Genomic DNA, 13,675 nt, shown 5'->3' with positions numbered 1-13,675 from the left:
AATATTTTAAACTACTCCTTAATTATACTATTCGCCGTAAATTCGACGCTGTCGTTTCCGGATAATTTGGTAATAAAAACGATATTTTTCACTTTTGGGTTATCGCGGTTAATAATAATATAAACCTAATGGAAAACCATTTTTTTCGAATTGTTTTTTGGGGTAAAAAATACGCGGAATTCCTTTTTAACCGCCAAAAATATATATTTTTGGTAAAACCAAAATATATTAACGGTATATTTTTTAATAAATACCTATTTTCGTTTCCGTTTCGTCGTAATAAAGTTTTTCGGTTTATTAATAAAGGGAAAATATGGTAAATAAAACAATTTTTCGTTTCGGATACGTATATGGGATAAAATTACGTTTTATAAACGTTTATATATTATATTTTGCTCCCCTAATAACGGATAAATGCCTGTTCCGAAATAAATTTTAAATCGGAATTGGAATTCCTATTTTATAACGGTTTTTGCGATAATGTCCAAAATTTTAATTAATTCCATTTTCCCCTTTTCCGCCTCCATTTTTCGTTGGTTTGGGTAAAAATTAACATATTTTCTGTTTTTAAATTATAATATTGAAACCCAAAATTCCGGTGTTTTTTTGGGGTTACCGTCGGTCGTATTAAGGAAAAAAAAGTAACCTTTATCGAATCGTCGCTAGGAAAATCGTTAAATATTTTTAAATTCCATTTTCGAATATTAACCGTAAATTCGCTTAATTTGGACAAATGTTTTAAATGGAAGGCCGTAATTAGTAATTAATAAAATATTACCTGGTTATTCCCTATTTCCTTGTAAAAATTTGGAAACGATTTTAATGTTTTAAATCCCGGAAACTATATTAATTTCGAAATTTCTTCCCCCAAGAGGTTAACCTGTATATATAGGTGCGGCGTATTATCGATTGTAAATTTGAAGCTTTTAAAGCGAAAACAAATAACCAAATGGTGAGTTTGGTGGTTATAAAAAGGTAGAGGCATTTTTTAAGGTGGAAGCGTTTTTTTGCAGTTTTGGATATGCCTTTTGAAATTGGACTGGCCTTTTTGTCGCTTGCGGAAGGGTCGTTTACAAAAGGGATAAAAAAAAACTATTTCTAACATTTTGGTTGGGCCTAGCTTTTTTAATAAAAATAAAATCGAAAAAACAGGCGAAAAAAGGAGAAAGAAAAAGGGAAAAAAGGAAAAAGGGAAAAAAGGAAAAAGGGAAAAAGGGAAAAAGGGAAAAAGGGAAAAAGGGAAAAAGGGAAAAAGGGAAAAAGGGAAAAAAGGAAAAAAGGAAAAAGGGAAAAAAGGAAAAAAGGAAAAAGGGAAAAAGGGAAAAAAGGAGAAAGGGAAAAAGGGGAAGGGGTTAGGTGTAATTATCGATTTAAAATATACAGTTTATTTTGGCTACCAGATTAATTTGGCCATAATACGCGCTATACCGCATATTTTGGAAATCCAAAATATTATACCATTATATAATCGTTATTTTAAATTGCCTTACTGGTAAATATATATGCGTATAATAAAAATTGTTTTACTAATTAAAATACCCCAGCAATTTAATTTTACGAAAACGCAAAAACCCACCAAATTTATATTGTCGTGCAAATATATGCTATATACCGCATAATTGCAAACCACAATTAGTTAAACCCTCGCGTATAATTTTAATCAAAACCCTATATATCTAATATGCCTAAAACTCTATTATATAGGGGTATAAAAAGCTAACTTTTAGTAATTATATGGAATATAATATAATGGGGCATTAACCGCAAAATAATTACAGGTATTACAAAGGATAAATTGCAATTATTTGGGGTATCGACGCAAGGTATTATTATTACCGAACCTTAATTTCCCGCAAGCTCCGAAACGCAATAGGGGTAAATTTAATATTAATAAGGAATGGGGTAAAGGAACAAAAATATATTGTATTTTTTTTATTATGGTTTTTTTTGGCCGCAATTTCCACCCGGAATAGGCCTATAGCACCAAATACGTACTATTTTTATTGGCCAATACAAATTGTTAAAACCACATTTATATTACGTCGAACTAGCCACATTTGGAAAAAATATTCAAAAACGCAAACCCTTATTTTGGGGAATATATTAGCGACCCAAAATTTATTACCCGCTTACCAGTACGTATATAAAGCTGCACAATAATTTGGTATTAAATACAGGTTTTTAGTTTTGCGATTAAGGTGAATAAAAAGCGGTTCCAAATAATATAACAGGTAAACGACGCGTTGAAGCTTTAATTATACCAACGTTATATGCTCGTACATTTATATGTCTTGGTTACCACCAGTTGGGCTTAAAGGCACATAGGATGAGCCGAATTCTATTTCAGCCTCACCCCCGCCGGTCGATTTTTGGTTGTAGTAACGAGGTTTGTGAGCGATAGCTTTTGCTTAAGGGTATAAATAGCCTTATTAAAGTATTTGGAAAATATGACGGTTACCGATTTTGCAAAATTCCTCTTTTAATAATCTGCCCACACAAATCCAGAGCATTATTAGATTTCTAATTTTGTTATAAATTTGGTTTCCACCCCTATCGCAGCAATGGGGTTATAACCTCTAGCCTTCGACTTTATTCCGCATTAACCACTTTCAATTTATAATATATTTGCTTAATCGGTTTATAAGCTTCAACTGAAATGTCAACTTTTGCCATTCTGATTAGCGAAACCGCTGCGGCGGGAAGTATATTTCTATACCTCGCTCAAAAAGCCGCTTTGGGGATTAGTTTTCCCTTTTCCATAGAGAATTGGCTTAATATTAGTTTTATAATATAGCTGCTGTCGCTATTTAACGCCATATCGAATTTGATCGAGTTTAGTAAGCGCATTTTATATGGTATAATACTTTTGTTTACCGCGTTAGTATCCATAACGGCCAATAACCGTTTAAACAAAGACGTTATCAACTATCCCAGCAGCAAATACTCCACCGTGCATATCGTAACAGCATATATAGAAATTGCCGATCGCCTTATTATTCCCTTTTGGTATTAGAGAATTATAAGGGACGATTACAAAGCCAGTGATTACCAGATCGAGTACATTTCCACGTTTAGAATTGAATTCGTCCGCCATGGCGGTAAACTGCTGATTATTCGTCGTATATTTGTTAAACCCTTTGGCAGGACGCCAGACAAATATGCCAGTCCTCCGGATGGGAAAGAGCTATTGGTTATTCTATGCCTAGGTTGGTGTTTAAATCCCATCGACAAGTTTTTGCGCTATTGTTGCGAATTTAAAGACAAACAGCGCAAAAGCTTTGTCACTAATATTAAAAAGCTAGATGAAACGTTAATTCGGGATGGAAAAGCTTATAAGAAAGTCTTTTTCGGGTATATAGACGAGGACTCGGCCAGACTAATGTTTATAAAAATGTATTGATTTTAATTAGATTTAACCCCAAACAACACCAACCAGCAAACCTGTTAATCAGTGGACGATAAATCCATTTACCTCGACCTTAAGAACTTAGCCCAAAATTTCGCCCGTCGAATAACGACGAAAAGTCTTTCAGCTGCCAAAGTGCAAGGGTATTTGTTGGGCCACAAGGATAATCCGTAGGCAACGGTGGCGAACCTCCCCCATTTCATAAATAACCAACCAGTTACGGGTAATAAACCCAATTGCCTATCCCACGTTGCCCAAAAAAAGGAAAATGGTATTTTTGGCAATTTGCTTTGGCTGCTTCGCCATAACCAAAATTAGCAAATCCTGGGGTTTATTTTGTATATTAACTAATCGGATACGTCGTTTTTAATATGGTTACGCCCAAACGCACTTTTCCGAGGCTGGGGGCTTTTACTAGAATAAGGTAATTTACAATATAAACACGGAGGGAAAGTAGCTAAATCCTAAGTGGCAGCGCTGAAAAGATGACCATTCGGAGGTGGATGTAACGGCCGTGGTTTTCCTTATGTACGACCAATTTTCTAGGAGCTCCTGGGGTTTTCCCATTACGTTAAATCAAATTTTACTGTCCGATTATATACCTTATGCGTTGCAGGGCCCAAATAATCCGCTTCCCTGGTTAATTTCAGGTTTCGTGCCGGTTTGTCCGGCGTGGTCAGATGAGAATGTAGTATTACGCTCGCCAAACGTAATATATTTTGCTTTAATAAGGATCGTAATTGGGACCCATTTATCCTATTAATTTCAATTCCCTATTTGGTGCCCCTTAATTATAAGGTAATGGTGTTACAAATAGCGCTCGCATCCAGAAAGCAAATTTTATCCATTGTTCTCACGCTGCTACTATTTTTATTTAGAATACCTTATGGTATTAGTAGCTATTATTAGCCTAATTAGTTATTTACATTCGAAGAAAAAATAACTCCTGTTATTTGGGTGTGCCAGACCATTGTGCTTAAGTGTTTGAAGTTCAAAGGCTCCTGGCAGGTTGTAAACAATTGGAATTTTCGACTGTTCGACAAAGCTAACGGTCTTTTAAGGCGGATATATCTATTTAAAATCTAAGGCGTGGTACCAGCGGCTAATATGAAAAACCGTTTTACCAAAACATCGTGCCGAATTTGCTGGATCGCCTTAAACTGCGAATTTCCTTTTAACTATTTTTTTTTTTAACGTCCACCTTTGGATTTAATAAACGAATAATTATCGCGGTTGCTATTACTGCGGTTTGTCCGGGAGGACGAAAAGGACGAAATACCTTCCTTAAGCTGTCCAAAACAATATATTAAACGGATATTTGGACTATAGTTATTTTGTAAATTTGAAATTTAAAATATTGGGCAATATAAAACTTTTACCGGAAAATTTAATAAATTATACCGATCGCGGAAGCCTGAAACAGGATTTAATCATATCCCGATATCGCTATTCCAAATATACGAACGGGCTTTTTAACTGCAATTATCGCCTCGTTTATATTTATTAAAAACGGGTAAATTTTGGAACTAAACCATAATACCCGTTATACGCCATATTACGCAAAATTAATGTTAAAAATAAACGTTATAACGTTATCCACCGTAATTTATGAAAATATTAAAATGCAGCTATTGCCTTTTGCTTAAATACCTGCAAATTGCAATTAAGCGAACTCCATTTAACTTTTTTCCGACTAAAAATTATCCGCACGTTAGCCGGCGCTGGATATTTTTTTATTTTTATTAATATCTATTATTACGGCGTTTTATTTTCTTTTCTCTTATTTTCCATAGTATTAAAGTAAAAGGTTATTTGGCCCGATATAATTTTATAAACCGCCCCTAAACGATAAACCACCCATTTTAAATCCATTATACAACCTTTTTTAATCCATTCCTAAAATATATAAAAACGTGAAAAAGTTTTTTCTGCATTGCTAATATATGCGTCGAAATAAGTTATAACGCTTTAATTACACGAAAATCGCATTTTGAAAACGTAATATCTGGTTTTTCGAAAAACGGTAAAAAAATAACATATTTTATATTAACAATATATAAATAAAATTTAAAACCCACATTTAAATTTAACCAAAAAAGTATTAATAATATAAAAACCAAAGTTAAAATACCAATAAAATTTATTTGCCCTCCGTCCATATTTCGGGTACATTTTCCCAACATATTTTAATAATATATAATTAGGTTTGGTAATTTATTTTTTATTTTCGTTTTTTTATAACCCGTACCAATAGCATTTTAAAATATAAAAAATTTTATCACGGACGAAAACAGTGTTTTAACGGGGTTTCGGTGGCGGCGGTTTGGGCACCCTGTCGTATCGTACGCGTCGCGTATTAAATTCGGTTGGATAATTTGTATAATTATTTTGGAAAAATAGCACGTATATATTGGTATAACAAATAAAAAAATTAAATTCCTTTTTTAAATCCTAAATGGAAATCCAGGTTAAAATTTACCGTTTTTATTGGCAATTTTCCCTAATTTAAAAGGTTTAAAATATCCGGTTTTCGTGTAAAAATATTAAACGAAAATAAAGGATAAAATGGGAGGGCAAAAATTTAAAACGAAATTTTGGGACAGGGAGCCCCGATAAATGGGAAACGTATAAAATTTATATAATTGAAAAATGCGATAAATAAAAAAAAGGGGGACGATTCCGGATTTTACCGTAATAAAATCTCGCTGTATATTTTGGCGTACTGCAAAATTTGTTTTAAAGGTTTCAAAGGTTTAATAGGTAATTACTGTATTTATTTCGTAATAAAAAGGAATTCTAACTGGGAATTTAAAATTAATTAAAAATAGTAGCAAAATCGTTTTTGGTTACATATTATACCTATTAACGAATAATATTTCTATTATAAACGCTTTCCGGGCCCAGGTTACGATTTTAAAAACCAAGCGAGAAAAATTATTCGGGAGCAAATATTAAATAACTTTGCCAAATTAAAATATATAGGGATTAGGGCGGAATTTGGTAATATCGAGCGATATGGCAAAACCACTCCAAACGAACAATAAAAAATAATCCCTAATACCCCCAAGCATTAAATTTTTTTAACTATTTCTGCCTTTTTTAAACCTTTTTTATATATCCGTAATTTAGGTTTAAAATTAGGTTTGGTAAACCGTAAGCTTTTTAGGGAAAATTTATTCGGTAGGCATTATAAGCAATACTTTCGTTTTTTTATAATCGTTATTAATGTGCAAAAAGGTGGGAAAATGGGCATATAATTGGTTTAACTATTTTTGTATATTTTGTTCGAACTTGTTATCGAATCCTTTGCACTCGATAAGCGCTTATTTTACGAAATGGCACATCTGAAAAAAATTTGAAATGGACCGACGAAAAATAATTATAAATTTAAAATAAATAGTTCGATTTATCGTTAAAAGGTCGTTATTATATATCGAACCGGGCTAAACCATTTTTATTTTAATATTATAATATCGGAAATAATTGCACACTACCATTGGATAACATAAATTTCCCAGGATTTCGGTCCAAAATTATATCAATATATTATTATCCCTGTTAATATAAGTATATTTAATTTCAAAAAGTTGACCTCCGGATTATTTCTTCTTATTTTTAATTTATTAATTAGGGCGTGCATTAATATTAGGCTCCAAAGCACATTTTCCATTGTCCAGAAATGGCAAAATTGCAATTTCAACGAACGGGTATTCGCAGCTTTATTATTCCGGCTAAATTTAATACGTACCGTATTGCCATGCAAATTGCCGCCGGCTTTACCTAACCTGTAACGCCCGACAAACAAAGGCCTTTAATAATCATTGCTTTATTTACCGTTAACGTAATTAATTATTCCGGTTATATAAAGGGATAACGGTGCGTTTTTTAATACCGAAACGAACAAATTTCGGTTTTCCCGCAAAATTAGCAAAATGGTTGGAAAAAGTTTTTAAATTGGCCTAAACAGGTTTTAAAACCACAAAAATAAAAACGAAATATTCAATTTTATCGGGGATTTTTTGAAAAAGGATTTACCCAGTGTTTCCTTTTTAAAATACCTGGAAAAAACCCGAAAGTTTCCAAGAAAAACTGGGTATAAAAATTCCTTAAAATAAAAGCAGGATTTCGAAACGCAATCTTGGACTGTATCGAAAAACGGTTCGGTTAAGGATATGGTTATTTTTAAAATTTAGCAAAATATTATTTAAAACGACTTATATTTAACGCGAATATAATTAATAAACTTATCGAATAAAAAGCAAATATTACCCGAAACTTTCAAAAATATTTGTTTTTTCCATATCGTTAAGTTTGGGACGGGTTTAACGTATTCGAACGCTCGCAATTAGGACCATTAAAAATTACCCTTAATTCCAAAACTATTAACTATTATTTTTCGTTAATGGTCGAAAATTATAAATATTATTTATGCGCGGGCGAGCTTAAACTATGGGGTATTATTTATAAGGACGAATAATCCGGGGCCAAAATTATGGGAACAATTACCAAAAGGCTAAAATAAAAAATAAAAGGGTTAGTAAATATATATTACGATTACGGAACGTTCTCGGTTACTAACAGATTTGGTATTTTTAAAATACGTTTACAAATACGATTACCCGGAGGTTTTTATTTATAATTCCCAATACCTTTTAATTTTTCAATTTCACGCGATTATTCGAAAAAATATTAGAAATTAAAACTGTTTAATTAATATATGGGTTATTCCGCGTTTAAATCAGTTTTACGGGGTTAATATTACAATACGGGAAACGTTGGATATATTAATTCGGTATGGATAAATACGTATCGTTGGCCAATTAGGTCGTCGTTTAAACATTTAAATCGGGGAATGGATGCAAAAATTTAAATATTGGTTTGGGAAACCCCGGTGGAGGTATTGCAATTTAAATAATATTAGGTTGTCGCATCCAGACGGATACCGGCGTAAATATAATATTGGGGTAAGGAGGTGGTATTAATATACAATTTAGGAGCCGCACGTAATATGGAGCGCAAAAAACGTTTACCGATTTAATATTTAAAATTTTAAAATTAAAAATAACTATAATTGGCGTTAATACAAATAATAGAAAAATAAAATTTTACATTACTTCGGGTCCAACCACGAAATTTCAAATTCCAAATTTCAGCTGTAAAATTTGTATTAAATATAAAAAGTCGGTGTTAAATTTATTTTTAGCTACAATTAAATAAATGGAGGGTAACTATTGTTTTAACCTATAACGGAATCGCCACGGCCCATTTTTGGGCTTTTAATTAAAATTGCCCCAACCAGAATCGGTATATCCAAAACTGGGCAAACCCTGGCCTAATTTCAGTCTTTCCATATTCCAGGTTACTTTCGTCGGAATTTTAACGTTTTTTGGGCATTCCAAAACTTAACCACTATATTAATACAAATCCAAATTAACGGCGAATTGTTTTTGGATTTACAATATGGATTTTAATAACGGGTTTTTCGTTTTAATTACCTAGCCATTTTTTCGGCTTTATACCGTTTTAAAATCTGTAAATTTTACCTAAAAAATGCGACAATTGTATTTATTTAATCTTTCCCTCATTTTCAAAATAGCTAAACGGTATTAAAGGTTCAAAAAACTAACTAAAAAGGTATATTCGCTCCCTACCTTTGAATTTTTAAAACTTATTTTTCGAATGTGCCGGCGTATTATAACGGATTATTAGTATATATAATCCTTTTTCTTACCTAATTACCGTCCTTGGAATATAGGTTCATAATGTTTTTTTAAACTATTTAACACATTCCGAAATAGTCGTACCCTTTTATACTTTTTTAAGGTGTTTTATATTTTATTATTTATTTAAGAAAAAACCCCCTTAAACACATTTTTTTTATATACGCAATCACCCTCCATTGCAATAAAAATAAAAGTAATATTTTCCATAACCCGATTCGGTACAAAAGTTTTACGGGTAATTAGCCCCATAATCGCACCTACAGGCCCAATCCCTTTAATTAAAATAACCTGGTCTATATATAAATGGCCGTTAATACAACTGTTTAATTTTATAAGTGCCATACTATTCGGTTATAACGTTAGCAACGTTACTAACATCCAAATGCCTATCGTAACCGATTTTGGTAAAATCGAACTGCTTACCTGGGTCGCCATCGGCTATATAACCGTCAATTCCTGCGTCGTACCGCTTTACCGCAGGTTATATATATTTGGTCATACAAAATAATATATTTATATTTACGTTTGCATTTGGATGGCGGGTATTACCGTCGCGGGAATTGCGACAAATATGGATTTCGTCGTGCTCGGGAGGGCGATTATTGGAATTGGGGGTGCTAAATTATACCAAAAATATTTTTATTTTTTACAGGTTATTTTATTTACAAAAAAAAACAATATTGCTAATTTTAATTTTAAATTTTAATATTATATTTTACAATTACATTTTTTCCACACCCGTCGAAACCCCCCGTGGCCAAACCCTAATTGGTATCGGTTTTATTATCGGTTTATTATTTGGCCCCGTCGTCGGCGGCGCTTTTGCTAAAAATTATTCGATAATTTGGCGTTAAGCTATATATATTAATATTCCCGTCCTGGTGTTCCTCGTCGTCGGTTAAATTATTTTTTTACCCGTTTTATATTTGGGTTAAACCACAAACCACCCAACCGCTCGGTTTCGTAATATCGACCTTTTAAATTAACTGCTATACAGCGCTTTTTTCATTATATTATATTCCAGCCTTATTTCCTCGGGTATATAATGGGAATAAGGTTCGGATTTGTGCACCGCCGCGTAGGTTTTTACGGGTATTTTGGGTACGGTATACGTAATATAATTAACTTTTTACATTTTTACTACGCCGGAAAACAGGATTTTTCCCGTTAAAATATTACGCGAACGTATTTCGGCGTTATTAATGCTATCGGTGGTTATAGCGGCGGCCGCGTACGGTATTTCGTTATATTATACGCCGTTGTTTTTTGCGTTTACGCAAAACGTAACCCCGCTCGAAACTGGGTTGGACCTTATACCGTTTATCGGGAATTTTATCGGTATTATAATTATCGCCAACATTTTACTATCGCGGTTTAGGTTATACGCGCCGCTGTGTATGTTAGGAAATGGTATTATTATTATCGGTTCGGCGCTGTAAAATTTCGTAACGGTGGATAATCCAAAATCGCTTATATTGGGAAAACTGGCGGTCGTCGGTACTGGGTTAAACCTAATATTCCAAACGGGAGGGAGCGTATTTAAGGCGGTGGCCGCGGGGGATGCAGTTAAAAAAGGCGATTATATTACGGCGTTTATAACGCTGCAAATATTAAACGTTACGCTATTTATTTTTGTAAATAGTTGCATTTTCCAAAATTTTGGGGTGAAATACGTGCGCGAAACGATCGAATAATATATATATGGGATATTGGTACCGAACGACGGGATTATACGAAAAATGTTGGCTAATTTGGGGTTGGAACTAATAAACGGCCCGCAATTAATTGCGGAATTGCCGAGGAAAGTGGCCGAAAATATTACGGAAATTATTCGTAAATTGTATTTTATTATAATTGCTACCGGTATGGTAATTTTACTGTATAAATATTTTATACCGTGGGGAAGGTTAAATCTCATATCGGCCGATAAGGTTAAAATGGATAAAATATAAAAAATGCGTGGGAAATTAGCCTATTTTACACGTTTATTTAACAATCCCATAATTAACCAAAAGGAATTCCGCAAAACCAATTTGCACAAATAATTTAAATAAAATAGCTAATTAATTAAAGTTTTTTTTAAAATAACGTTTATAAATTCGAAATTAATAATTTATTGTTAAAAAGCGATTGTTTTTATTATAAGCAAGGAATATATAATAACCGAAATATTTTTTATATTTAATTGCTTACGTGTAATCCCAAAAACATCGCTATATCCTAATTTGGATTAAAATATTAACGAAAGCAGGACAATATTTGGATAAAGTATAAATTAGTTAAATATAATTAATATAAACCGGCTTAGTAAAATTTACTATTACCTTTATTTTATAATTCCTAATATAACCGTTTATTAATATTAGTTTTTCCATTATTCCACCCACGGATCCTGGAAGCCGTTAAAAATATAATAAACCTGGACCAGCAGGAAAAACGGCGGAAATTTAATCGAATATTATTATTTACGTATTAGGCCATTCCCGCTGCGGTAACCAAATATACCGTAACGTTTGGGGCGGTTTCGTGGCGGTACGGATAAGGACTTTCCACAATAAAAAGTATAACGTATCGTTTATAACCAATACTGGATAAAAACGGGGCGTTTTAGGGAATATATTAACGACCCAAAATTTATTACCAATTTACTAATACGTTTATAAAATTGCATAATAATTTGGTATTAAATGCAAATTTGCATTTTTGCGATTTAGGCGAATAAAAAACGGTTCCAGGTAATATAATAGGTAAACGACGCGTTAAAGTTTTAATTATACCAAAATTGGTATTTAAATCCCATCGTCAAGTTTTTGCGCCATTATTGCGAATTTAAAAACAAATAACGCAAAAACTTGGTTATTATCTATATACGATAAAATTGTAATTTAGGCGGTCGCGCAAATTAGGATACAATTTTTTTAAAGGCTAAAAGGTTATTTAATACGGTATATTTAAAAAACGATACGAAAAAACAATTCGTTAATAATATTAAAAATTATTGCTAGCACCAGAAAATATTACTATAACCGTGGGATATTTTACCGACGAAAATACCTCCTATATGGACCTCCAAAAACCGGTAAAACTTTTTTCAATTTAACGTTAACGGGTAAATTTAATTTCGACGTTTATATGCTATATATCCCAAACGTCCGCTATAATAACGAATTAATAACGCTTTTTACAAAATTACCGCCAAATTATATCGTTTTGTTGGAAAATGTTAATACTGTTAAATTTCGGCGTTAACCAACCATCCATTTAAATTCGGAAAATAAAAGCGATAACGAAAATAAAATACCAGGCGCGTTTGGCAAACGGTCCGCCTATTCGTTTTTTGGGCTGTTAAATTCGCTGGATGGCGTAATAAACCCAAAAGGCCGCATTATTATTATAATTACTAATAATATTGAAAAATCGCCATTTAAACTGTTTTGCCGCTATCGTTTAATTACCGTAAACTCCAACCCCAGTATTTTGCGATCGGTTTACGAATAAAATTTTGTGGAAAATAACCTATAATATAAATAATTTAATTTAAAAAACTCGTTTATAAAAAAAACATATATGCAATTAAAATTTACTGTTTTGCGCTGGAGCTTTTTACCGGTGGGATTTGTAAAGTAAGGACGGGGTTTCGCGCGATCCCGTGGTAAACCCAATAATTCGCATTAAAAATATAAGGTCGAATTTTTCGATTTTGTAATTGATTTTGGGTTTTTTAGCTTTAATTCGGTTGTCAGGTTTTCGCTGGTTTTTTTCGCTATTATTAATTCCGTTTTTCGGCAATTTATTTTTATTAAAAATAGACCACGCTGGTAACGGTTTCTTTGGCGATGGCCTAAAACGAATTATATTCGTTTTAGTAATTAACGAAAATTATAATAATAAAAAAATCGACAATTATTATTATATTATACAAAGTGTTACCACCGTCGGAAATTTGTAATTATTATTTAATATTATCGGGGTAATGGGCCGTTCCGAGCAATATTACGTCCTGCTATTAAAGCACCAATATCAATAATAAAAAGGGGGTAAAAATATTTGTTTAGCAAATAATCCCGATCGTTATATTGGCGCAACGCAAAATTTTGGTAAAATCCCGGTTTTTTTAAAATTCGTTTAATTAAAAACTGGATATGCGTACCTGCTATTTTAACATAGAAAATTATTCGTAGTAAACCAAAGCAATTTGCATTTTCACCTATTATATAGACTATTAAGCATTTGGCCCGTTAATTATATATACGAATCCCTGCGCACAATATCCCCCCTCTTAATATCGATAAAATAATTTTATTATATTCCGCAAACAAATCCCATCATTACAACGTAATAACCTTAGCGGCTGGCGGGAAATTGGTGACGCAATTTTGTTAAATGTTTTTTTTTTTTGGGTTATCCGTCCTTAGTGCCACGAAAATGGTATTACCTACTGGATTTTAACGAATTGCCAAAGGCGACCTATAAAGGAAACATTAGGCGATAATCGATTACGATTACGAGCTGATTTTACAAAATAAAAAGCAATGCAATTTTAGGG

The 13,675-nt window shown here is 32.5% G+C and overlaps 3 protein-coding genes across 3 annotated transcripts; 2 read left to right on the top strand and 1 right to left on the bottom strand.

Annotated features, from left to right (window-relative positions):
* Positions 1-2,656: 2,656 nt before the first annotated feature.
* On the top strand, positions 2,657-7,599 carry PpBr36_02287 (uncharacterized protein; the record flags this gene model as incomplete). Its single annotated transcript, XM_029889469.1, has 5 exons — positions 2,657-2,702; positions 2,883-2,959; positions 3,014-3,381; positions 3,492-3,549; positions 7,528-7,599. 5 exons carry the CDS (start codon positions 2,657-2,659, stop codon positions 7,597-7,599), a joined length of 621 nt encoding a protein of 206 aa, XP_029753026.1.
* A 256-nt stretch (positions 7,600-7,855) lies between these two features.
* PpBr36_02286 (uncharacterized protein) lies at positions 7,856-11,900 on the top strand (the record flags this gene model as incomplete). Its single annotated transcript, XM_029889468.1, has 4 exons — positions 7,856-7,860; positions 10,286-10,528; positions 10,664-10,763; positions 11,877-11,900. 4 exons carry the CDS (start codon positions 7,856-7,858, stop codon positions 11,898-11,900), a joined length of 372 nt encoding a protein of 123 aa, XP_029753025.1.
* An 832-nt stretch (positions 11,901-12,732) lies between these two features.
* On the bottom strand, positions 12,733-12,984 carry PpBr36_02285 (uncharacterized protein; the record flags this gene model as incomplete). The annotated part of the gene is made up of 1 exon (XM_029889467.1): positions 12,733-12,984. A coding segment is annotated over one exon (252 nt), but the record flags the coding sequence as incomplete, so codon positions are not given.
* Between the last annotated feature and the right edge of the window lie 691 nt (positions 12,985-13,675).

The sequence above is a fragment of the Pyricularia pennisetigena genome, chromosome 3 (assembly GCF_004337985.1).
Source record: "Pyricularia pennisetigena strain Br36 chromosome 3, whole genome shotgun sequence".
NCBI classification, from domain to species: Eukaryota; Fungi; Ascomycota; class Sordariomycetes; order Magnaporthales; family Pyriculariaceae; genus Pyricularia; species Pyricularia pennisetigena.
The sequence above is the reverse complement of the archived record's forward strand: the minus strand, read 5'-3'. Positions and strand labels throughout refer to the sequence as shown.